Below are 26,395 nucleotides of genomic sequence, written 5' to 3' on the forward strand. Positions count from 1 at the left end.
CAAAGCGTAGCAATGTGGCAGCGCAGGTGAACGCCTCCTGAGGGGTGTTTGTTTCTCTCTTGCAGCTGGTGCCTAAGTTCTGTGAGTATTTCCACGACATGGTGCTGCGGGAGGGAGCCTCGTCCCTGAACAGCGGGAACGTGAGCCTCCAGCTGTCCAGCTGCTACAACAGCTTGTATGACCTCATTGAGCAGTTCAACATGCAGATTGACTGAACCTTCTCCCCTCCCTAGGACCCGATCTGCATGTGCATTGGCCAGTCCTTGCCTAGGTCTCTGCCTGACTGGCCTGCCTTTGAAAACACTTCTGCCTTTCCCTCACCCACTTGCATCAGTTTGCTCCCATCAGAAAACATGCGGGTGAGATGATGGGTGGCCTTGTGGCTTAGCCACATCACTGGGACTCAGTAAAGCTGGGTTCAATCTCTGCTGTGCCACTGGCCTTCTTAGTGACCTTGGGCAAGTCACTGCATCTGGGCCTCACTTTCCCCATCTGTAAAATGGGAATAATTCCTTACCTCACAGGGTTGTTGTGAGGAGAAATGCATGGGAAGTGCTCAGATATTATGGCAATAGCTCAGCCTTCCCCACTCTGGGCCACCAATTGAAAATAGAGATTTTTTTTCCCCCAGCTGAAACAAACAGACTACCAGACACTGTGCTCTGAAGGTAGAAGCAAGAGAATCTTCCTCTGTTTCAGGATGTCAGCAAGAAAGTCAGGGCATGGGGGAAGAGGAGGCAGGGAGGGGAATACTCTTCTACAGCACTGCCATGTAATGATCTTGTGGAGCTGGCTGGATTTTAAGCTGGGTGAGGGTTTTTTGTTTTTTTTAAGAAATGGGGATGTTGACGCGGGGGGAGGGGAGGAATCCTTACCACCTGTTGCTGAAGTGAGCGAAGCAGGAACCCCTGGGGTGGATTGTACAATAGCCCTGGCCAGCTCTCCTGGGATCACAGGGTTAGTACAAGGTGAGCTAATCCGTGGGACAGAGGCTAAGGCCCAGCTCCTAACGTCCACTGATTTGAATGGAAGTTCAGAGCCTAAATACTTGGGGAGCTGGGCTTTAATCAGTTGATCAACCATTATGGAAAAATCTCCACCCAGGGCTAGGAACAGGGGAGGGGCCTCTATAGAAGAGACAGACTCCACGTTCTCCCCAGGCTCTGTCCCTTTCAAGCGCTCGCCTGTCAGAGGTCTGTGAAATGGAAGCACCCATGGTCACATCGATCTGCGAGTGACTGCAGCTGTGTGCAAGGAGTGTACAGAAGGCTGAAGTAAGCAAGCTCTAGGAGGGCTGCTTTAAACAGCTGGCCCATGCCTCAAGCCCTCCCCTTACCACAATGCGAGGAGAGGGGAAAGAAGGAGAATGAGTAACACCCTGAACAGTGTAGCAGAGGGGAGGCCCGGAAGCCACCACAGAGGCTGGTCCTGCTCCCAATGGAATTTTGCCATTGACTTTCCTGGGAGCAGGATCAGTCCTATTCCAAAGTAGCTTGCGCCCCCAAATGTGGCTGGCTAATAAATTAAAGTTTATAGCTCAACCCTGTATTTTAACCTCTCCACACTCTGCCTGAGGTCAGTCTGCAGGCCCAGCTGTGCTCAGGCCTTGTGCATGTTGTATGAGCCCATGTGCCCTACAACTCCTTGTCATCCTTGAGCACGGAGCTGCATCTGCCCGAACCAAGTCACACCGACAACACCCCACATCATTCTTTGCCAGCTTCTTGCCCCATAAAGCACATTCACACAAGAGAAATGCACTCCATGTTGATGTAGGATAATCCACCATACCGCCTCCCTATCCCTTTTTCTGTCCCGCTTCCCTCGGACACCACAGCACGCACGTGCTGGCTTGCAGTCATCTGATGAGCACACAGCATATATAGGCACAGATCCATAAAGCTGGCACTTTCCTAACCATACATGCTCAGGGTAACCAGTTGTTTTAATGGGCATAGGCCAGCAATTCTTAAACTATGGTTCACGCTTTATTTTTTTAACTGCAGCGTAGCCAAAATCTCAATTCATTAATTGCCTTTCAAACAGCTGCACAGGCACTAAGTACCGCCGGTGCTTTCCCCATGTTAACAATTGCGCTAGTTGCCACCATGATGTTGTGCAATCAGAGCAACGAAGCTTGTGCAGCGGGATGGGTCATAAGACATTAGGTCATGACCAACACTGGATCAGTATGGGAAAGCCTACTGCTGTAGGCTACTGTTACGCAAGCAGTTTGGACTCTGACAGGAGACCTGTATGAAACTGACATCACACACTGGGCATTATTTTTTCCTCCAAAAGCAACTACAGATGTTAGCTTTAGGACCCTTCCATGTCTTAGCTTAGCTGTGTTATTGCTAAGACACCTGAGTATCACCATGGTATCTGAGCACTGAGCATCTGTGGAAAGCAGCAAGAGGGAGATGATGAGTGTATCTTCCTCTTTTTGCCACCCCACAATTCTGAGCTGTCTATATTTATTGTGTTAACGCGGTTCTGGGTAGTTTCAATTATATTAATTTTAAATTTCTTGCATTCCATGAGCTTAGTAACTGAGGGTGAGTGAGGCAGTAAATGAGTGCCAATTCGCTTGGTCATTGCAATGTGTGCGTGTATTACACACACACACGAAGGTTGGCATCCACACCAGCAGCTCTGATTGCTTCCTCCTTGTCCTTTAAAGGCTGCTTAGATCTTTATACATGTCATCCTGACTGAGCTGTGAGGAACAAAAATGCAAGTGTCTCAAGGACTGACGGCTAAAAGTTTGATTTAAATAGAAAAATGAATAGACTCCAAGAAGTCTCATCCTCTGCCCTTCCTTTGACCAGCCTAGGGCATTTTAAGAAAAAGGGGTGGGGGGTAGAAATCAGGGAAGCAGGTCTTCCCAAACCTATGCACTGATGGAGCCCAACATGCCTTACAAAGGGTGAGTGAAATCCTGGCCCTGCTGAATCAATGGGCGTCCTGCCATTGACATCAGAGGGGCCTGGATTTCACCTGGTGTGTCTGGCAGAATGTTAAGCACTAATATTAAAGTATAATTTATAGAACACATGCCCCGCTGTGGTACTTTCCCTAGGTTTTCTTTATTGCTTAGGTTGCATAAGTAAGTTGTGCATGTTTGGTTTTTAGCTTCCTTTTATTAGCACAGGGGCTCTGGGTTTCATCCAAATGGATTTTGACTTAAATTTTCAAAAGTGATTTGGGGGGACATTTTTTAAAAGGGCCTGATTGTCAGAACATGCAGAGCACCTGCCCTCTCAAAGGCTGTCAAGCCAGCACCCACAAACTGAGCCCACCCCGTCCACCCACAAATCACTAGTAAATGGGTATGTGCACAACTGCCTGCTCCTAGGTGGAATGTCACTTCTTTGACAGGTTCCCATCAGGGGCTAACCTAGAGGACCAGCACCTGAGCAGCTGTACTGCAACTTCCAAATAGAAGCAAATCCCTTTACATGGGCTAGGGTTTAATTCAGTTGGTGTCAGTCCAGCCCTCTCCCGGCCAGCCTGAGGCTGGAGAGGGGCTCTCCTCCTGACATCTTGTACTGGAGTTCATGTTTACACAAGGGGGTTGGTCTTTGCTGCTGCTGGCCTCACAGAAGTAGTTCCAGCACTAGCAGAAAAGCTTTAGGGGTCTAATCCGGCTCCAGTTGAATTCAGTGGCCAAAGTAAGTGTTTTCAGGGGGAGGTGAATTAGCCTCAAGAGGCTGCTTGCCTATAGCATGAGGAGGAGATGGACAAGGGCAAGAGAAGGGGCAGGGGGAAGACATGAAAGCAGCAGGTCAAGGTGAGCAGGGGTGAAAAGAGCCCCACACACAACTGGCCCCAAGCCCCTTTTCTATCTTCTCTATAGAGCAGCAGCTGGTCTGGTGCCTCCCAGAGCTGTCTTCTAGCTCAGGTGTTGAAGACTTTAAGTAACATTTGACTTTAATAATATGCCTTTTTCTAATGTCATGTCTCATGCAGCCCCAGGGTGTTTGCACTCTCTGTAGAGCAGGCATTGCATTATCTGGGAGAGGATTGCACAGCCTGAGAACGCTCCCTGGTTAAGGAGATGGTAGCCTGACACGGCGTAACTTGTGTAGCAATGTTAGTGCAGTGGGTGGGTGGGATGGATGAGTCACAAGCAGGGCCGCGTGTCTAGACATTGCAAAGGAGTCAGAGTCTCGCTCACGTGAGCATGTGTAGCTCCAGCCAAGTCAATGCAGCTCCAGAGCCGGCCCACTGAATTTAATTTAGGCAGAGAGTGAAACATCTGGAGCGCACGGGTTCTCAAACTGGGGGTCGTGACCCCTCGGGGGGGGTCACAAGATTATTTCGGGGGGCCGTTGCGAGCTGTCAGCCTCACACATGTCAGGGCTCCAGCTATCAACCCCCAGGTGTGCTAGGGCTCCGGCTGTCAGCCCAAGCCCTTTACAGCTGGGTGGCTGGAGAGCAGGGGCTGCTGGCCAGGCTCCTCGCAGCATTGAAGGCAGCAGCTGCGCAGAAGTAAGGGTGGCATAGTATGGTAAGGGGGGGGGGTTGTCACTTTTTTGGGGAGGGGGAGGGTCATCACAGTCAGAGATATTTTCAAAGAGGGTCCCAGCAAAAAAAAGTTTGAGAATCCCTGAGCGTGAGAACGTGCTGGCAGGGAACTGAGCAAGAGACCCCACCCCCCCCACCCCATCTACAGTGCAGCTCCTATCCAAGCACAACTGTATGTCGGTGTTGGTCTGACTGCACATGCCATGCTGCACAGTCATGTTTGTAGCTGTACGTTATGGACAGCTATCCCACTCTGACTCAGCTGCTGGGGGAGAGGGGCAGAAGATTGTGGGTGTTTAATAAGGCCCAATGAGCTTTAGGGCAGGCTGACCTCCCACTCACACAGCGAGGAGGCAGGAGAACTGGCTGGCATTGCACACACGGTTAGGTGGTTATCTGCTGTAATGAGGAAGGACCATTTAGAACCTAGTTACAGCCTAATAATGATGTTCATGAGAAAAATCAAAGCATGGTGTATCCAACATGATTACGTTGCCAACAGCGTGTGTGGACATGAACTGGGTAGGGAGGCAGCCGCAGTACAAGCTGTACGGTAGAAGGGCCTCTCGCTATTGCCATGAAATGCCAAGCTGATCCGAGTTGGGTGCTACAGATTATTCTGCCTTTTTAGTAACATGACCCTTGTGATTTGATTTTAAAATGCTTAACTCCCATCAATCACAGATTCAGGGGGGATTTATTGTGTTCTCTCACACCCCAGTTGTGATCATGGGAGTTCCACACAAAGCAACACGTTAAAGCCTTTCATTTTCCTTCTCTCCAAAACTTGGGCAGCAGAAGGAAGTAGGAAATAAAAGGACACTAATGACCAGCTTCTTCATGCTAAGTCAGAAAATCAAATGTCATGGCTCAGCATCTGCACTGCACCTTTGGGAGGCAATCAATGTGGGTGTGTTAATTAAATATGGATTTCTGTAGTGTACTTTTTGATACTTGGTTAATTACTGCTCCTTCCCATATGATGGAATAAACGGACTGCTTCCCCAGAGGTTGTAAACTGGCATAGCTCTCCTGACACAAATAATGCTTTCAGCAAATCCGAAGACCCGGAAGTTCTGGTTCTTCATTAACAGGCGTGAGGTGAATAATGTTTCTTAGTGAGGAAACAGGGCCTTGATCCGAAGCTTAACAGGAGCCTTTCCAAAGGCTTTCAGTGGGCTTTGGATCCAGCTGCTAATGTATCACAAAATCTGAAAGCTTCTTTCCGTCTTGATTTAAGAAATGTTTCTTAGAACCGTAACTGAGAACAGAATTACAGTTTACCTAACACCAGGTCAGTTTTCATATTTTGTGCCCATTTCTTGTGTGTATTCTGAGTAGTGCAAACCTTTCAGCTACTGATGTGAGCGAAGCTCTCTGTTCACATTGCTTGTGCCGAAGCATAGATAAGTGCCCTTTTCCCCTCTTGGGTCTGTGTAAATAAACTAACATTTCACTGTCCTCCACTGGGTGGAGATTGTTTATTGCACAACACCGCCAGTACACACACCGCAAACAGTGAAATGCATCCTGCTGTACAGAGCACTTAAGAGATTGCTTAACGTGGCGCTCAACACGCTAAGAGTCTTGGCTAAAAGGAAGTCCTTCCCAATGGATCTCTCTTGGGCAGGCCCAGTCATTTGTCCAAGATACTCTGAAATAAGAAAGACAGTGAGTAACTGCAGAGTTGCAGCTTCTGTTGCTAGAAAGCAAAGAAACTTGAAGTTTAAGCAGCCCAAAGTTTGGGAGTATTTGGCTCTGGAGTTTCAGTTCCGAACCCCACTTGAATAGAAAAAACCATCAAGTTGTCAGACTACCAGCCCCAGAGCTCCCCTCGGGCATGCAAGAGATACACAGTGCCAGTCCCTGGAGCGCTGCCTCATTCAGTAACAGGGGAAAACAGAATTTGAGTAAAATCAAATAAACCAAACATCAGCCTGGCTCTATGGTGCTGTTCACAGCACAACATTTCTATCTTCCAAGTGAAAAATCCAGGGGGGTTGCCGCTTCCATGTGCCAGACTGTGCAGCACACGTTGTACTGGGGGTCTCCAAAGCCTGAAGCAAGACCTGCTCCTCTTCACTGACCAATTCAACAGCCATAGTGAGAAGACTTGGAAAAGTGCCTTTAGTGAGTGCATGCGCAGCTAAGGATGTTCACAGGTGCATCCAGCTCCCAAGACAGCAGGGTCCCCCTTGGTTGGTAATGCAACCAGTGCAGTTCCACGGGGCAAGAGGGGAGAAGTATACAAGGGGTACACACCCCACGTGAGGCAGCCAAGCTCTGCAGGGGCTCCCTGCAGTGGTGGGATTGCTGCCACCTGGGCTGAAGTAGCCTCTAGACATTGGATTCCAAATCACACCGAGGGCTTGGGGAGGAAAAGCCGCTTCCTTCATTCTCCCCCTTGCCCACAACCAAGTTTTCCTAGTGCCCAGCCCAACTACACAGGCTGGGAACTGGGAAAAATTATTGGCTGCCCTGGAACAATGACCAAGGGCTGCCACTGCACAATGCTTTTACCAAGGGCAGGCTGGGAGCTCGACCATCCACAAGACCATCGGCAAAGCGATGCTGCTACAGTGTTTAACTTCCATTTCTCTTTGCTCCTTACGTAACCCCCATTAACTCAGGCCCTTCACAGGCTCATTGTGTGACAATTCAATGGGAATCTCCATGGGGAAGTAACGCCTTGGAGAACCGAGGCCTTAGAGTATAAACGCCTTGGGGCATAATTTCCCTGTCACCCCATATATGCCAATGGTGCTATGATCTAAATAGTGCTTAGTACCACAATTACACACCGATTACACACCGATTACACATTTAAAGGAATTGACTTCTATGGATTTAGACCCTAACATGCCATCGCCCAATTGCTTTTTATATACATCAAGGACGGGGCTTTCAAAGTCCACTGGGGATTTAGATGCCCCAAATCCCCATCTGTTTTAAAAATCTCAGCCTAAACATACAGCGTCTCAAGTCATTTAGGAATAACACTGATAGACGCAGAAAGACTGATAAGGAAGAGGGGCAGCGACAGAGAGGCATCCTTCAAGGTAGCTGTATTCCTTAACAAAGAAGGACGAATGCTGAGACAGGATGATTGACATTGGAATCACAGGGTGAGGATCCATGGCTTGTGTTATGCAGCCGGTCTGGCTAGATCACATTGCTCTGTTCTGGGCTTCAAACAGATGGCTCTATGAAGCCTATCTGACCAGTGTTCTAGAGTGGGTATGTTCTGACTGGCTCCCTCATTGTTCTAGGACCTGCTCTAATTCCCATTAAAATCAATGGAAAAATTCCATCTATCTATCCCTATGGTCTCATCATCATTGTATCTGAGAGTATCAGTCAACAGATCATTACCCCACCTGGGAAGTAGGGATGGGATATTATTTCCATATTACAGATGGGGACCTGAGGCACAGAGAGGCTAAGTGACTTGTCCAAAGTCACCAGGAATCCAGAGCACAGCAGGGAATTGAACTTGGGTCTTCCAAATACCAGGTCAGTGCTTTAAATCACTGGGCCATTCTTCTCATTGACCATAATGGGAGCTGGCGTGGGCCATGTTAGCGCAAGCCCAGCTCCCCACAACAGGAAAAGAATAGAAGCCAAAAGCCAAGAACAGAACACAAGGAGCAAAGCTGCCACCGAGTTACCTGGCGATTGATGTGGATGCTGCTGGGGCCGAAAGTTGTAGTCCCGTAGCTAGTGACATAATAGTGAGCAGGGGGCGGGGGCTGCGGAACCTCCATGTCACTTGGAACTGAAAGGAAAGAGAAGGAGACATCAGCCCACCCTGCCACAGCCAGGGAGGAATCCCAACACCCCCCACCCCACTGACCATGTAAAGTGCTTGACACATTAACTCATCCCTCCTGGCAATGGAGGCAGAGCCTCAGATGGTGCCAACTGGCATAGCTCCATTGACTTCAGTGTAGCTAGGGAAATTTATACCAGCTGCGCATCTGCCCCAGAATGTGAGAGGCAGATAAGCAGGGACACACAGAAGCCTGTCGTACAGGAACAGCCAAGGGGCCAGCAAGAACTGGCCACCTAGTCACAGTGGTCTTTAAATAAAAGAGTGGAAAAAAAATTGTTCAGAAAAACTTGGGAGTTTATTAGAAGCAGTTCTTAACACAGGGGAGCTGCCTGTCAGAGATGGATTGTACAACACTGCATTGTCAGGCCTTTTACAGATGGGGAAACTAAGGAAAAACTGGTTATGTGGGTCAGGTCAGGGCAGAGCTGGAATTGGAAACCAGATGTCCCAATTCCCAGGCCTTTGTTTGTTGTAACCACTGGACCATGCTTATTGTCATGCTTATCTGATTACAGTCGTGCACTTAGAAGACTCAACTGGGATCCGGGTGCTATTGTGCTAGGCGCTGTGCAAACACTGCGAATGACAGGCCCTGCCCCAAACAACTTATGAGCTGTGCTAATAACACAGAGACACAGAGGAAGTATTAGCACAGGACAGAAAGATGACTCATGGTATGTCTACACAGGGATAAAAAAACCCAGCAGCTGACCCCAGGCTCCAGGGCTGAAAAATTTCTGTGTAGACATTCAGGCTCAGACTGGAGCCCAAATGTTGGGACCCTGCGAGGAGGGAGGGTCCCAGAGCTCCAGCTCGAACCCGAATGTCTACACAGCAATTTTTAGCCCTGCAGCCCAGGCCCAACAAGCCTGGGCCAGCCGTGGCCATGCTGTGGGGCTGTTATCCCTGTGTAGATATACCCTCAGTGACTGCTTGTACAGGGACACACAGGAAATCCTTCTGCCTTCATCTTGTGGGTTAAACTGGCCCCTACGCTATAGCAGGATTACAACTCTCTGCCCGTACCTTTGGGTAAAAGCAGCTCAGTTTGAAACCGATGGCCACATGTTCCACAAGTTTTAATTTCTTCCTTCATCCTTAAAATAAAAAGAAAGGAAAAGAAAAAAAACACTAATTAACAAAGTGCCACTAAACACCTTTACAGCCATGGAAGACTCTGGGATTCCAAAAGGGGCACTTCTGAAAAATTGCTCTTTCTAAAATGTTATGGACAAAAACCAGAAAGAGAAAATGTTTCCCGTGGTCTAAAGGGAGGATTTTGTAGTTGAGATACTAGACTGGGATTCTGGGGTTTCTAAGGGACCTTTGCCAAGCCACTTAAAATGAAGATTACATAGCAGCAAATGGGAGTTCTTTGAGATGAACCTCATATTCCTGCTTGTGGGACCAAGGCACCCAGGCCACAAGCCGGTGGCAATAGTGGAGTGGGAATATGCAGAGGTCACTCAAAGAAGGACCACAGTTTTCAAACTGAGGGATTTAAATACAGATGTAGGCTCCCATTTCCAAAAGGGCTCAGAGTTGTTCCCATTCAAGTCACCGTCCACTTCAAGAGCAGAGTTAGGCCAAGCTCAGTGCTTTTGAAAAATCCCACCCATAATCCATATTTACACACCACAATCAAAGTGGCTCAATTTTCAGAAGCACTCAACTCCCAGTGGAGTCAATGAAACTTCAGAGGCACTCCAGCCCTTTGAAAGACAGTCTGCTTTGGTTTGGATGCTTAAATATGGATTTAAGGCCTGATTCAGCAACGATTAGACCAGGGGTAGGCAACCTGCGGCACGCGAGCTGATTTTCAGTGGCACTCACACTGCCTGGGTCCTGGCCACCGGTCCAGGGGGCTCTGCATTTTAATTTAATTTTAAATGAAGTTTCTTAAACATTTTAGAAACCTTATTTACTTTACATACAATAGTTTAGTTATATATTATAGACTTATAGAAAGAGATCTTCTAAAAATGTTAAAATGTATTACTGGCACACGAAACCTTAAATTAGAGTGAATAAATGAAGACTCAGCACACCACTTCTGAAAGGTTGCCGACCCCTGGATTAGACGCTGAATGATTAGTTGTCTGGGGCAGGGACTGTCTGTTCTGTGTTTGTACAGCACCTAGCACAACGCGACCCATGACCAGGGTTTCTAGGAGCTACTGCAATACAAATAACAAATAATAATAAAATGAAACACACACTTAAGTGCTTTGCTGCATATCCGTATAAGTGCCCAATGTTGGACACCCAAGTTTGAAAATTGTGCCCTTTAACCTCTTGGTGCTCCTGTTTCTTGTTCTGTAGAACAGGGTTAGTAGTTATTTGCTTCACTGGCATATAGTGAGGATTCAGACCTTTGTAACTTGACTTGCACTGCTCTGATGGAAAGTATTATAGACATGCAAAGAATGGGTCTTTTTTAGAACTGATCACCATTTGTACTGTGGTAGCAGGTGCTCACAGTACACCCCCATCACCGGTGTTTCCTGTAGGCAAAATAGGTTACAGGACATACGTACACCGTGTTCTTGTCGTCCACATCTGGCCAGAAAAATTCTGCAGGACATCCTGCCGTTCGACAAGGCGCCTTCATGCACATGTGGAGACCAGGCCACTCCTCTGAGAGCTTCCGGATGATGAAGATTATCGCCATGAAAAAATCCCATGTGAACCGGAATTCTTTAGATGAATAAGGGAAAGAACTGGCTGCTGTTAATCATCAGAGTTACCTGGACTGAGTCAGCCCATTTAGACCACAAATGGTAATGGGTGAGCAAGAGTTACTTGTAGGCTGGGTTATAGGCAAACAGTTGCGCCAGCTGGGTTCTTTCCAATTCACCCAGACTAGACACCCTTTAGGAGCAATTTAAAGATGAACCAAAAAACAGTCCCCAAAAGCCACGTTGTGCCCTTCTTTGCTTATTATTTGTATTGCCATAACACCGAGCAGCCCCAGGGTGCTAGGCGCTGTATAAACAGAACAAAAAGATGGTTCCGACAGCGCTTATGGCCTCAAACTTTTTATTAAAAAGTATTTTTCTGCTTTTATTCCCATTATGGTAGTGAGGCCCTTCTTTCTGCTAGAGCACCAGAAAACTGGTAGGCCTGTGACACCAAGACACTGAGCAGTTTGGGGGGGAGGGAATGTTTAAAACTCTTTTAGGAGGGGATGGTTGTGCTAGTCAATGTCTGTGTAACTCAAACATCAAGAAGAGGCGTTCTTTTTGTGAAAGCTTCAATCTGACTCTCCCCTTTGAAGGCTGAGAAAATTCTGTCTCCAACCCTCCCAGCAAAAACAGGATTTGAGGATATCGCTCCTCATTCTAAGGTAAAACATAGAACTTAATGAAAGGGAGCAGGAGTTTACTTTGAAAAATCTCAACCAGATCTTAAATGTGGAATCAGTCTCGTGTCATTCCATGCCGTTTATTTTGAGAGAGACACTGTGGGACCCCAATTTCATTAAGATCTTGGGAACACCCAAATCTTTAAGAAGTTGGAAGTACTATTAATCGGGGTTTCCCCAGGTTAGAGAGAGATGCTCCAGTGGGACAGGCCAGGGGAAGTCACATGGTTCTCTGTAGGTTAGGGAGCTTCGGAGAGTTCAACCCTCGGAGACACAACCAATCTGTGGCTAACCAAAAGTGGGGATCATGCTGTACATGCATTGGCCCGGCATGCAACACAGGTGCCAGTTTGTTTAGCGGGGTTTGGGTGCAGTGCAAGAGAGCAGATGGGAAGGGGACAACTGCCCTCCAATCCCAGGCTAGGGAAGCCAAAGAGAACATATTCAGAAGAGAAATCAGTGTCTGGGGCTTCACTCTCACCTCTCCTTTGCACTGGCTTTCTGCTCCGGAGTTCAATATAGCTATAGCCCTTCTGGTTGTTCTCTTTGATCAGCAAGGGTTTGCCACTGCATATAAGCAGGCACGTGACCTTCGCAACCCAGTGGGCTGAATAGAAGGAGCAAGCTTTCACCATGAGCCTGCAATGAGATTGGAGAGAGACATTAGCCAAAAGATTGAGACAGTTCTGCCCTCCAGCTCCAGTATCATGGAAACTATTTTAAGTCCCACCTACTGCCGGAATATATGTAGCCAACCCCAGGTGGGACGACAATGGGGACTGAACCAGGGACCTCTCATACTATATTAAAAACATGAGCCTCTACCGCTGGAGCAAAAGGACTGAGTCCCATTGTTAGCAGCTGTAGCAGACCCATTAAGAGAGCTGGTTGGGAATTTTTTTACTCAACATGCACATTCATCAGAACCAAAACTTTTTGCGAAAATGTTCCAGATTCAACAAAACTCATCAGCAAAGGTCTTCGGATCCAGGATGGAATTTCTGGTCAAAAATCAGACCAAGTGCCCAGAATAGTCCAGAGCTCAGGGGTGAGCCAAGTCCCTGGCTTTAACTGATTCAGAGTAGTGTCTTGAACCTGGATCTCCGTATCCCAGGTCTGTGCCTTAATCACTGTTGGCTAGTCTGAGGTGGAAGGAGCCTCTGTCTCTTTTTGCACAACCAATTTTGAAAGGTTTTGTATTTGTTCCACATCAGAACAAAAAACTCCAAAACCACTGAATTTTTGCAACAATTGAAACGTTTTCTGGACTGCCCTACTCATTAACCCAGTGCTACTCAGACTGAAGCTCGCAAGCCACAAGGGGCTCTTTCTTTAATGCGTCTCCTGTGTCTCTTTGCAGCACATGATATTAAAACACTGATTTAATTATTCACCAATCTAAGTTATTAACCAATCAGGATGTTTTTACTATTTTATTAACCAATTGTAGTTGATAAAATACTAATACTTGATCAGTCATTTTGCTGAGAGAGTGAGTGAGCATGCGTGTGTGTACACACTGTGATAAAGTTCCTCCTCTACCTTGGTGGGTCCTGCGCTTATTGGTGGATTTTGCTTGCTTCAGAGATTCACAGTAACCCTCAGTTTGGTCACTTTCGTGGCTCAAATATGCTGTTCACTCAGATAACCTCATCACTGGCCAGTATGGGGAAAAAAGAATAAAAAATAATCCCCGCAGTTTCTGCTGATCCACCATGTGGGTTGGGGAACAGCCCAGAGACCTTCCCCTGTGGTGGAACCTCCTGTGTTGGAGCTGGGAGGTTTGGGGGGAACCCGGGCCTGCCCTCTACCCCGGGTTCCAGCCCAGGACCCTGTGGATTGCAGCTGTCTACAGTGCCTTCTGGAACAGCTGCTCGATAGCTAACTCCCTGGGCTACTTCCCCATGGCCTCCTCCAAACACCTTCCTTATTCTCACCATAGGACCTTCCTCCTGATGTCTGTTAATGCCTGTACTCCTCAGTCCTGCAGCAGCACATCCTCTCACTCTCAGCTCCTTATGCACACCTCACTAACTGGAGTGAGAGCCTTTTTAAACCAGGTGTCCTGATTAGCCTTAATTAATCCTAGCAGCTTCCCAATTGGCTACAGGTGTCCTAATTAGCCTGCCTGCCTTAATTAGTTCTAGAAAGTTCCTGAGTGTTCTGGAATAGTCCCTGTTATCTACCCAGGGAAAAGGGACCTGCTTAACTTGGAACTAATGTATCTACCTTCGACCACTCTCTTGTAGCCATCTGGCCTGACCCTGTCACAACACACACAGTATATATTATATAGCATATAATATTTAGTGTATATATACACACTAGATCAGGGGTCAGCAACCTTTCAGAAGTGGTGTGCCGAGTCTTCATTTATTCACTCTAAAGTTTCACATGCCAGTAATACATTTTAACTTTTTAGAAGGTCTCTTTCTATAAGTCTAACTAAACTATTGTTGTATGAAAAGTAAATAAAGGTTTTTAAAATGTTTAAGCAGCTTATTTAAAATTAAATTAAAATGCAGAGCCCCCCGGACTGGTGGCCAGGACCAGAGCAATGGGAGTGCCACTGAAAATCAGCTCGCGTACCGCCTTCGGCACGCGTGCCATAGGTTGCCTACCCCTGCACTAGATATTTCCCAGTCATACTTTTAAATATGAATATATTGTACTATAGTAAATGAAACAATGAATTCACGCTCCTGTGGCTCTTTTGGGTAATGCTGATCCCTTATTTGACTCCTGAATCACTGAGGTCCGGGTATCATTGCACTAACCTCTTCTGAGGATCAGCCACTAGAGGATGACAAAGACTCAATCTCCTAGTGCAAAAACAACGGGGAGTCCTTGTGGCACCTTAGAGACTAACAAATTTATTTGGGCATAAGCTTTCGTGGGCTACAGCCCACTTCATCAGATGCATGGAGTGGAAAATACAGGAGCAGGTATAAATACATGAAAGGATGGGAGTTGCCTTACCAAGTGTGAGGTCAGTCTAACAAGACAAATCAGTTAACAGCAGGATACCAAGGGAGGAAAAATAATTTTTGAAGTTGTAATGAGAGTGGCATCTCTCTCACACACGCAAATTCACTCACTCATTTGTCTCTCTTTCTTGCTGGCTTTTCCTTTCCTTCCAGCCCTGGAAAGGCCAGCAGCCAAAAGCTTCTTCCTAAAGTAAATAGCTGCCCCATGCATTGGACAGCCTGGGTGCTTGGTACACGTTGGGTAGCTAATAATCCCACAGGCAAACCGCAATATTATTTTAGTATGGATGGATTCATACATGCATCTTGGGGAGTGCCTCTTCCTGCTTCTCTCACTCTTGATGCAGCAAGATGACACTGATTTGAACAAGCTACCCTGCCAACATGGATCCATTGGTACAAATCACTTCTTTATGCAGAGATAAGAGACTTTAGAATGGATTGTTGAGTCTGCCATTCATTTTCTGGAAGGGAAGAAATGCCCTGGGCTCTAAAGCACCGTTCAGCGAAGAGGTCCAGCTTCCCCACCAGCTGTTAACAAAACCCCTCAATGCTCTAAAAGCTGCATGAACTGAAGCTTGGGGCCAATTAAAAATTACCACCAAACCAAGACACTCCACTGCACATGCTTCACCCTTAGGGGACAGGATGAGAGAACAACCAACAGGTGACAGATGCAGTCAGGTTGCTTAATGCACAACTGGAAGACACTCAGATACTACAATGATGAGCGCAGCATAAAAACCTGTACAGTGAGAATAGAATTAGATGTTCCTTTGAACATTGGGGAACCCCAGATCCTGACTGGATGGTATGATATGGCTGATAATTAACTCAAGAGGCGATGAAGCCAGATCATGAAAACATTGTGTCCAAACTCATCCCAAGGACCTGGTGAAGATCAGTATTTGTGAAGGTTCAGAAACAGGCTACCCTACAGAGTATAAGATCAACTGAATTGCAGGAGGAGGGAAGCTCACAACTTCCTTGTATTATGATGACCCTGATTCTCAGCCTTGCCCTCTCGGCTGTAAGCAGAGATCAGCCAGACAGGTAAATAGCTGGATTTGGTTTTTTGCTGTGCTAACTCACAAGTCACAGGCAGCCAGATTCACAGGGGAAGGCAGTGACCCAGCAAGTCACCCAGGACTGTCTGAGCTCATGAGGCTAAGTAGAAGATGCACTCCTTCACCGTGGCATCCATAGTTTGGTTTTTGCCCCACAAAAGGGACGATTCCAAGGAGCTCACGCTAGGTAGAATGGCTGCCCTGTGGAAGTAGTTTGGGTGTGCTAGGCCATTGTGAAAGAGAATATGGCTCAGCAAATGGGATTATGAAAATGTCCTCTCAGTTTCCCTGTCCTCCCCTCCATAATGCTCCCTGCAGTTACTTTGTTCAGCTCTTCTAGGCACTAATAGACGGCTTAGCGGACCCATAAAGGCTGGAGACCAGCGCTCCAGAGAACCCACCTCCCAGCACAAATCTCCACATTCATGTGGTTTGCCCACTCCCAGCTGTCAGGATTACTGGGACTAGAGCCAACCTTAGACATACGCAGCATATGCAGCTGCCTAGGGCACCATGAAATTTAGGGCACCAAATTGCCCGAAATTTCATGGTGCCCTAGGCTGCTGCATGCTGCATACACGGCAGCCCCAGCCCCAGCGACCAGCCCTGTCCCCCGGCCGTCCCCCCCTGCAAGGGGCAGGGCTGTCCCTAGGGGGTGTGGGGCCCCAGACAACTCCCTCCACCCTGCCTCTTACCCTTCCCACCTGCTCTGCCCCTGGCCTGACCCCATTCCACCTCTTCCCCCAGCAACCCCGCACTCACTGGCAGCAGCGGGAAGCGGAGCAACCCGGCCCCAGCCTGTTCTACTCCGCCAGCTCCCAGACACGGTGCTCCGTTTCCTGCCACCGGTGAGTGCGGGGAAAGGACTGCCCCCACACTCACCAGTGGCGGGAAGCGGAGAGACGCAGCCCCAGCCCGCTCTGCTTCCTGGCCCCAACCCCAGCCATATTGCTCAGGTTGGGGAAAGGACTGCCCTGGATCTCACCGACGGTGGGAAACGGAGCGCCGTGGCTGGAGGAGTAGAGCGGGCTGGGGCCGGGGCGAGGGAAGCGGAGCAGGCTGCTCCCAGCCCACCGCTAATCTCCTGGGCCACTCTGGGCCTGTGGGGCCCCCAAAAGTGGCCCCCCACAGTTCCTGCCTCCCAGGCCCTAGGGGGGGGAGGGAGACCTGAGGCCCCACACAGCCCCCTGCAGGGGGGCTGCATAGGGCACCCAAATGGCTAGGGTCATCCCTGACTGGAACACCCAAATGGATAGAAATAAAGCCATAGGGAGGCACATCACCAATATGCAATGACTTACACATGCAACGCAAATCAACACAAATGGGAACCAGGCAGTATGAATCCCTGGGCAGTACACTACTAATGTGCTCTATTATTAATAATTTATATGACAGTAGCACCTGCAGGCCTCAGTTGAGTTCATAACCTTGTTGGGCCAGATGCAGTACCCACCCAAAGAGATGCAGTACTCGCTCTCGGCAGACAGAGGGAGAATTATTCTTCCCATTTCACAGATGGAGAACTGAGGCTTGGAGAGATGAAGTGATTTGCCCAAGGTCACACAGAGTCTAGGAATTGAGCCCAGATCTCTTGAGGCCCAGTCCAGGGCCTTAACCACTAGGCCAACCTTCCTTTCGATCACTATGAATTAATGTGTTTGTTTATACCAGTACCAACAACATGCTTCCCAGACAGACAAGAAGGAATGACCCCTGTGCTGACGGGCTCCCCAGCTCAGGACATGCAGTGAGGCAGTAGCACATGGCCAACGCAAGTGGGCTGGCTCGTTACCTTTGGAAGAAGCCCTCTGGGATCTCAGGTGAGAAGTAAGCCCGGATGTGGAGATCCTCTGGATGATCTCCTCCCCACCTCTCAGAAACCTCCTCGCTCTGGTTGAGATACGTGGGAAACAAGTAATAGGCCTCGCCGCAGTCCTGCGTTGTTTCCCACCTCTTCCCTGGCACAAACTCCCTGGCCCCTGGGTTGAGGTCCTTGGTATTCCTCACCTCCAGGCAGATCTCAAAGTGCTCCAGAAGGCTGAACAGCTTCCCCTTCTTGGCCTTGTGCCCCACCATCTCCTCAAAGACGTCCCTCATCCCTTCTGAGTAGAGCTGGTGCTTGACCAAGGCTCGCATGGCCCGCTGGCACAGCATGGCCTTCGACTTGAACGTCCACACCCAGTTGGACTGGTCTCGGATGGTAGCGTGTTCTCCCACCAGCAGGTCCACGGAGATGTTCTCCAGCTGCTGCACCAGGTGATATCTAACAAGAATCTGAACAGGAAGAAACAAAAGCTCAGAGAGCCAGGGAAGATTTCAGTAATGGGTGCAGCTTTGCTTAAGTACTTACAACACCCACATCACCATTTTATCTGAGGTCCTCACAGTTTTTATTGTATCTGTCCTCACAGCACCCATGAGGAGGGAGGGAAGTGCTCTAATCCCCATTTTATGCATGGACAACTGAAGCACAGAGAGACTAAGCAGCTTGTCCAAGGTCACAGAGGAAGCCTGTAGACGAGCAGGGAATTGAACCTGGTTCTCCCAAGTCCTCGGCTAGCACCCTATCCTCCCTCCTAGCCTCATCTCCCAGGAACACAGCAGGCACAAGGCTTCTCCAGCAATTGCAGGGAATGGGACCAAGGTCCTTCTACACAGCGCACACCAGCATGAGGAAAACAGAGGCCGTAGTTGAACTGAGCTGAAAAGGACTATTTTTAAGAAGGAGGCAGGGGGAGGAGAATCCAAATCAGAGGCATTCATTTGCTCTTCAGGATACATTCAATGGCTATTGGATGGCTCCAAGAAACCGGGGAGAGGATCATCTAAGCCAGGTTGGTATGAGCAGGGTCTAAACTGTATTGTTAAATTTATTCACCAAAATCTGGGTTATTGCAGATAATGTACTATATGTATCTTATGACTTCTGAGCCAAACTTTGTGTTTGTGGATAATCTAAGCACTATACCCAGATGTACAAACACTCTTTCCTTAACCTGTGTATTATATAATTTTAACGTGAGATTTAATAAAATGTTTAAATCTGCTGGCTGTGAAGATGAATGAGAGGTCTCAGTCCAGTTCCTAGTAGACAATGTCCACATCACAGTGGTTAGATCAGGAGACTGGAATTAAGGACTCGTAGGTTCTATTCCTGTCCATGATTTGCAGCATGACCTTAGGTATTTTGCTTCCACTTACCTATAATGCTGAGTCTCTCTCACACAACTGTTAGGCGTAATTGATTGCTTGCAAAGTCCTTTGAGAAACCCAGGTGACTGGCCTTTGTAAGTGTAAGATCATCTCAGACTTGCCCCAGAAACCGAGGCATGGCTGGAGAGCAAAATAAGGCTTATTCTTTCCAAACCACCCATCACCCTTGTGCCTGGACAATGCCGTGCAGGGTGGCACAAAACAGAACACGCAGGGAGGCAGGACGCTGCTTCCCAGAGAAATAACCTGGTCATGGAGGGAGGGTTCTACAGGTACCCATGCACTTACCTTGAACATGGTTATCAAAAAGGCGGGCCGGAGAAAGACTGTGCTTTCCAGCTGCTTGATTTCTTCATACCATATAATCAGCCCGATGCGGTGGAGGTATCTCAGGATGTCCTGGAAAAGCTCTGTGCCCAGATGGCTCAGGTGCTCTCGGTGGGTGATTTCACTGAGTAAGTGGTTGAGGTCCATCATACCTAGAGAGAACAGTATCACACGGAAACTACTAACACAGGGTTTCAAACAGCAGCTGAAATGTCAGTGTGTGGGGGCTGGCCCGAGGCGGAGTCCTAAAAGGGCCAATGTACATTAGTGCTAACGCATGACTTGGCAAATCCCACTCCAGGTCAAAAGCGACTTCTGGCAGAACTGGATACAGGAATCCCAAAGCACCGGGGAAGCGGAGTGCCTTTATTTGCATGACAGTACCCAGGGTGCTTTTCCAACTCTCAGCTATTTCACTGCAGGGCTGTGGTAGGAGTGTTCAGAACAAGCCAGAGGTAAGTAGATACGCACACGTATACAGATCTGTACCAGGCTCTTTGAAATGGTTACTGAAATACACAGACCACCCTGTTATGGACCTAGTCCGGCAGTCCCTACTCAGACTAGTAGCTCCATTGAAGTCTAACCATTTACATGGGGAAGCGTTTGCAGGATCAGGTCCTCTTTGGCTGTGCGCTGCCAATATGTTCCTCTAAGGAACTTAATGCAGCTCACTCTAGCCCAATGTAAATAAGAATGGACTTATTTACTCCCAGTGAACACAGAGTAGAGAGTCATCACCTGGGCTGCTACTCTTCCCCTTAATCCACACAATGCAGGAAGAGAAAATCCACACAAGAAGAACAGAGCTCTGAGATGGCTCACTCATAGACTCATAGACTTTAAGGTCAGAAGGGACCATTATGATCATCTGGTCTGACCCCCTGCATGCTGCAGGCCACAAAGCCATCCCTACCCCTTCCCTTGACTCTGCTGTTGAAGTCCCCAAATCCTGTGGCTTAGTGACTTCAATTGGCAGAGAACCCTCTTGCTAGCGATCCCTGCCCCATGCTGCGGAGGAAGGCGAAAAACCTCCAGGGCCTCTGCCAATCTACCCTGGAGGGAAATTCCTTCCTGACCCCAAATATGGCAATCAGTAAAACCCCGAGCATGTAGGCAAGAGTCTCCAGCCTGACCCTTGTTAGCCATTATACTATTTACCTGCAATGGCATGGTATTCCAGCATTTCAGCCTAACTTCTATTTCTGACATCCCCCGGCTCTTGTAAGTTGAGCCAATAGGAGCAGGCACAGGAAAGATCTACACGGCAGCCAGGAGATCCTGTCTGCCTCCGGAATCTCCAGTTCTCAGATACGCTTTGCTCATTATCTCTAGAACCTCTCTAGGTCTAAGCTAATCCAAGGTGGGCTATTTTAGAACATAACTAGGATGGCCATGTGTAGGGATAGTGCTGCTATGTTACTGGCTGGAAGCAGCAGAGCTCCTTGGTTACTAGACATACAGTGAAATCGCAGCCCCCATCATACTGAGACGGGAATAAATGGAAGACAGAATTGACTAGACATATGGTTAAATACTAATGCTCTGCCCTGCAAGAGAATGGGGTTTGCGTCCCAATCTCTCACACCCTAGCTGTGCAACACTTGGAACTGCTACAGATCACCACCTGCTTAGCTCCTAGACTGGAGACTGTATTGAATCTCTGAACTGCCAACACATCTCCAGTGGAATAAGGAGCAGTGAGTTTATTGGGCATCAGAAGGAGTCCTTGACCAGCCCTCCTTAGCCAAAAAGATGACGGTTGTAGCGTAGGTCCCCTAAAGCAGTGAACTCTCAGTGGGGAAGGGTGGTGGGGAGAAGAGAAGATCTATTGATACGTACCATATTCTGCTGTCTCCTCACTCTGCACAATATCTACAATTGCAGCTTCCACTTCCTTATAGACAGGGGGCAGCACTCTGATAACATTCGGAAATATTTCTTCATTCTTGACATGCTCCAAAATAGTAGTTTCAAGTTTTTTAATATCCCAGTAATCAGTGCAATTGATGGGAACAAGGTTTAAAATCTGGAACGAAAGAAAAACAGAGTCCAACAGCACTCCGTTACTACGGAACACTCAGGGCACATGGTCCAGCTGGAACAGAGGGGGGATTTGGTTTCTATATAGCACCCGTATTCCTACATACAGGATTATACAATTTTTTGATTAAATGCAGTTAAAAGTTGTTTCAGGCACTAAGCCTGCCCTCGAGCTATCCCCACTCCCTGGCCAGTTGTTGTGATTTTACAATCACACTTTCCTATATACTGTTTTTAAATGTTTCTCTCCCTCTTGCTGCTGTGCAAGAGACCCACACAAACAGGGGAAACTGACTGACTATACACAGGAACCAGGGAAACTGACCAGACATCATAATTAACTGATGAAAAGCTGATGAAGTAAGTGCAATGTTAAAAGCTATAAATAAGACTTTTTTGAAAAAAATCACAGAGAAATGGGGAAAAAATAGCTCTTCCCATGTGCTACTGTCAGTAGCATTAAAGCACAATGCAGCAAAAACCCATGGGGAAAGACTACAGAAGGCAGAAGAGCAAACCACAGAGGTCATACGTCAGAAGACCACAGCAAACTCATATGCCATATTTTGTCTAGCTCAAGCCCGGATAGCATGTACTAGTACATAACAGGTACCACGGTTCTCTTCAGGTGGTGACGAAAGCCAAATGCTGACATTTTTGGTGGGTTGTGGTGGGTGTTTTGTCTGTCATTTATAAAGGTGTGAAGCAGCTAGTAATCAGGGGATGAGAAGGAAGATTGCCCAATGGTTAGTGTGCTGGCCTAGGACTTGGAAGACCTAGGTTCAGTTCCCAGCTCTGCCACAGCTTCCTCTGTGACCTTAGGCAAGTCATGTCATTCCTTTGTCTCTCAGTTCCCCATCTGTAAAATGGGGATAATAGTACTTCCCTACCTCCCAGGAGTGTTGCAAGGATTAATATTAGAGATTGCGCCTACTACACGGGGCCCATATAGGTACCTTAGATAGATAGCAGTGTCCCAGAGGGATCTAATTTCATGGGAAGAATAAGCAGCAGGCACAGAGACACAGGAGCACTTTGAAAGATTCTGTTTCCATTAAGATGTCCCCAAGAACAAGAGATGGGGTGAGAGGGAAGAAAAGAGAAACACAGAACGTGTCAGAGGAAAAACAAAACAAAACTGATTTCTTAATAGTAAGGCAGACTGGACAGAATATTTTAAACTCTGAACTTGACAAAAAATTATGAATTTTAATGAAAAAGTGGGGGAGGAGTCAAAATTTGTTGCTAAATATTTCCCCCATCCTCCCCCTTTTTTGTCCATCTTGTTTTTAAATAAAGCAGCTCTACTAATACAGATTTCCACAAAATTCAGCATATAACGGTTCTTTATAGCCTGGGGGTACCCCGGTGATGGGCTCATGATCCAGAGATTAAATTAAAAGCAGAGATTTAGTTAACCTCCCTGGGGCTGAGCACTAGAATCTCCTGGGAGAAGGGACTGAGTCTCCCATTGGCCTGTGCACACCAATGGTGCTGTATAATAGCCAATCAATAGCCCTACAGTCAAGGTGCAGCTCTGCATCTCCTTCAGTCTGTCCCACTGATCCACGTAGAATTCAGACTCCTCACTGCTTTCCAGGTTGTTGATGAAGTGGGTGAGGTTTGCCCTCCGTTCCTCCAGCATGGCCTGGATCTTGCTCATGATGTCCCGCTTCTTTTCTTCCACTTCCTCCTCAGTGCAGCAGTCTGTGTGGGTTCCCACGGGCAGGACCACAGAGTTTGGGACTCGCATGAAGAGGTTATTGATCCAGAAGCCAACCAGCTCCCGGAAGATGTCATTATTGAGCTGGTACCTGGAAAAAAAATAAAATCAATCAAACCAACTCTCAGCCAGTTACTATCAATGCAGGGTGTGTCAATGTGCCCTGGGGGTCATCCTGAGGACTGAACACAGTGCTGCCAAAGTAAAAAGCGTACGCCTCTACAGCTTGAGCTAAAGGACTGTGTCTCCTAACCGAGGTCTGTAGCTGACTCATTTCCCTCTGTGGATGAGGCAGAGAAGAGAACAACATACACTGAACAGTGGGTTATCTCAACACCTTCCTCAAACAGCTGGTGTTGGATACATGAGACCAGATGATCATTCTATAGGCATGGCCTAACTGGTACAGACTCATACGTTCCACGCTCAGCACTAGATGCAGCGGCTGTTCAGTGGCTTATGTAAAAGGAGTTTGATCTCCATCCAAGGGGCTGGCAGTCTCATTGCAGAGAGGGCAGGCAGCATGCCTAGTGGATAGGACACAGGACTGCATCTTGGGACCCCTGGGTTCTATCCCCAGCACTCCTGCGGGACCTTGGCCACGTCACTTCCCTGCACCGTGCCTGTGTTTCCGCCCACACACATACACACACACCCTGTGTCTGTCTGAGCTGGTTAGATTGTGAGCTCTTCAAACAAACCCATCGCATAACACTTACTTCTGGAAGTTAATGACCAGGATGACGAGGGCCTGTGGGGTGATGAACACATGGTGGGTCACGTAGTACTCCAGCTGCCCAGCAAAGTCCCAGAAGAGAAATGTGAAGTCCTGGATGTGGAATTCGCTGATCTCAATCCCAACTGTCCGCTCCTCCTCAGACACCAGAACCACTTGCCTCTGCTTCAGGCTCTTACAGATAGTGGATTTTCCTGCCAGTGAGGCCCCCAGGAACATGGTCTTCACCCTCCTGTCTTCCTCCACCTGGCAGTTCTGCAGCTGGCTGAAGTAGCTCAGGATCTGCTGGATGCCCCCAGCGCAGACTTCGCTGGGAGGCTCCCGCAACGGGTTCCCATGTGCCTTGAACATCTTCAGCGGCCTCCCTTCGAACAGCTCCCTGGGGAGCTGGCGCAGTGAGTTATTCTGCACATAGAGCTCCTGTAAACTCACCAGCTCCAGGACAGATTGGGGGACAGCTCGGAACAAGTTGTTGGACATGTTTAGGTACTGGAGGCTGCTGCTGCAGGTGGCCAAGTCCTTGGGCAGAGCACTGAGGCGGTTGTTGTTCAGCCGCAAGTGTTTGAGCCTGGGAAGATAGGAGAAGATCCCCTCCGGGATGACCCGGATTTGGTTCTGATTCAGTTCCAACTTCTCCAGGTGGACCAGGCTCTGGATTTCCTCGGGGAAGTCCGCGATCTCATTCTTGGACAAGATCAGCTTTCTCAAGTTGCCAAGCTTTGAAATCCCAGGGACGTGTTTCAGCTTGTTCCGGTCCAGGTTCAGGCTCTCCACTCTGGGGTCCTGCAGGAGCGCAGGAGGCAGCACTCTGAGCCTCATCGTGGAGAGAGTCACTTTCCTCGCACAGTCATCTTGCTCCTGACCTAACAGACGGAACAGATCATGACAGCTTGTGAGCCGGATTTCCGAGAGTGCTCCCACTGCTCTCACGCCTGGAAATCTGGCTGCTCATTTAGGGGTCTGAAAGGAACATGTTGGTGGCCGAGCTCCCTTAGCCCCACGTTCATGTAACACTTTTCATCCTTGAGGGTCTTAAAACACATCACAAACTCTAAAGGATCATTTACACACCAATGAAAAGCTGCTGCAGCAGCAGCGAAGCATGGGAGCTGTTTTAGCAGCACACAGACAGTCCCTGCACTGCATCCCTTACACAGCACGACACAACAGGCTAGAAGAGGAAGTGAATATTGTGTCTGATTGAAACTGCAGGGGGAAGTTGAGGAAACAGTAGAACTGCAGGGCTGGAAGGGATCACGAGAGGTCATCCAGTCCAGCCCCCTGTGCTGAGGCAGGGCTAGACCATCCCTTACGGGTGTTTGTCCAATCTGCTCTTACAAACTTCCAATGACGGGGATTCCACAACATCCCTTGGAAGCCTATTCCAGAGCTTAACTACCCGGATCGTTAGAAAGCGTTTCCTAATAGCCATGCTAAATCTCCCTTGCTGCAGATTAAGCCCATTGCTTCTTATCTGACCTCCAGTGGACATGGAGAACAATTGATCACCATCCTTGTCACAGCAGCCCTTAAATTACCTGACTTGAAATTTGACTAGGAGACAATTTTAAAGAAGCCGTACTCTCTCCCAAAGTGCCAGGGGATCTTTCATACCAACAGCTTAGGGCCCCTGGGCAGTTGACTCAGGGCTGACTCTGCGAGAAGTGCTAACTACTGAGTCACTAATGGGTTTCCCCTCAGGAATCTACTGAGCCAACCCACTCTCTTTGTTGGCAACAGACAGGATCACAGCGTAGGCATACCACTACAGCTGTAGCCAGCTAGATGTATTCATGGCTCAGTGGTCAGGAGAGGAGTTCAGGACCTTCCCTCAGGCCCTCACTGTCCTTGAAGTCTAGGAAACCCCAGGCAGCTATAATGGGATGCTCGGGGGGTACCTTTGTTACAGACACAAGGAGTGGCAGCTTGGGAACTGTAGAGGGACTAGCGTTGTGAGCAGAGGGGTCTGGGTGGGAGAAGCAGCTGGGTGAAGAACCACCCCCGGGGGCTCAGAGGGACTAAACCCCTCAAGCAGAAGCCTAGCTGGCCATCCCCAGCCCAAATAGGAAGGGTACCTACTGCAGAGGGGTAAATGCAGGGGAGGGATCTCCGCGTGGGCTGAGGGGACTGTTCTAAGCCAAAGTAAACAAGACCAACTTCTCCATTCTGCTTCCGGTCTGGGCCCACGGCTGTGGTGCATCCTCACACACAGCTCGGAGCTCAGGAACTGAACTCAAATGACTCTCCCCACAGTGTAGATCCTTGAGAGGTCTCACCCCTCACTGAAAAAGAGTTAACACCCCTTCCCCCTCCACCCCACATCCTCCCCTCTCCAGCCCCTCACTTCCTCCCTCCCTCCCCCACAACGAGGAGTTTGGGGTTGGGCAGCAGCAATGGGGAAGGGGGTTGCTTGCTACTCACAGACTCTGTGCTGAGCCATCCCGTCCCTTCCTGCCTGCAGCAGCTGCAACAGCTGGTTCCTTTCTGAAGCTCAAATGCTCCTTCTGCAGTTCCCTCCTCCCTTGGAAACGTTCTTTCGAACCCTCCCTCCTCCACCCTAGAAGGTGATT

General features: G+C 48.4%; 2 protein-coding genes across 6 annotated transcripts in view; one reads left to right on the forward strand and one right to left on the reverse strand.

Annotated features, from left to right (window-relative positions):
• Positions 1–5,991, forward strand: part of IRF7 (interferon regulatory factor 7) — a 22,792-nt gene extending 16,801 nt beyond the window's left edge. The window contains exon 12 of the mRNA XM_005290614.4: positions 66–5,991. Coding sequence (XP_005290671.2) covers positions 66–215 — 150 coding nt within the window. The 3' untranslated portion in view covers positions 216–5,991. The remainder of the gene's footprint in view (positions 1–65) is intronic.
• LOC101952486 (malignant fibrous histiocytoma-amplified sequence 1 homolog) lies at positions 5,982–26,395 on the reverse strand. 5 transcript variants are annotated; one of them, XM_065591942.1, is made up of 12 exons: positions 26,247–26,395; positions 23,809–24,688; positions 22,889–23,180; positions 21,166–21,352; positions 19,285–19,475; positions 17,791–18,057; positions 17,576–17,673; positions 12,208–12,365; positions 10,900–11,059; positions 9,389–9,459; positions 8,199–8,305; positions 5,982–6,184 (listed from the first exon to the last, which is right to left on the reverse strand). In XM_065591942.1, the coding sequence occupies exons 1-12, from the start codon at positions 26,263–26,265 to the stop codon at positions 6,167–6,169; spliced, it is 2,448 nt and encodes an 815-aa protein (XP_065448014.1). In that variant the 5' UTR covers positions 26,266–26,395; the 3' UTR covers positions 5,982–6,166. The 5 variants fall into 5 exon arrangements, 4 of the variants coding, with proteins under 4 accessions (XP_065448014.1, XP_023967192.1, XP_065448015.1 ...); XM_024111424.3 differs by having other exon boundaries at positions 17,576–18,057; XR_006177224.2 differs by lacking the exon at positions 9,389–9,459 and having other exon boundaries at positions 17,576–18,057.

Source organism: Chrysemys picta, chromosome 4 (genome assembly GCF_011386835.1).
Source record: "Chrysemys picta bellii isolate R12L10 chromosome 4, ASM1138683v2, whole genome shotgun sequence".
Classification (NCBI taxonomy): domain Eukaryota; kingdom Metazoa; phylum Chordata; order Testudines; family Emydidae; genus Chrysemys; species Chrysemys picta.

Excerpts from the sequence above, each read along its gene's own strand:
- LOC101952486 (XM_024111423.3), bottom strand. Across the intron at positions 11,060-12,207 it reads AAAGCCAGTGCAAAGGAGAG|AATTCCGGTTCACATGGGAT; the intron begins GTGAGAGTGAAG and ends ATTCATCTAAAG. Across the intron at positions 9,460-10,899 it reads GTGGACGACAAGAACACGGT|GATGAAGGAAGAAATTAAAA; the intron begins GTACGTATGTCC and ends TTTTATTTTAAG.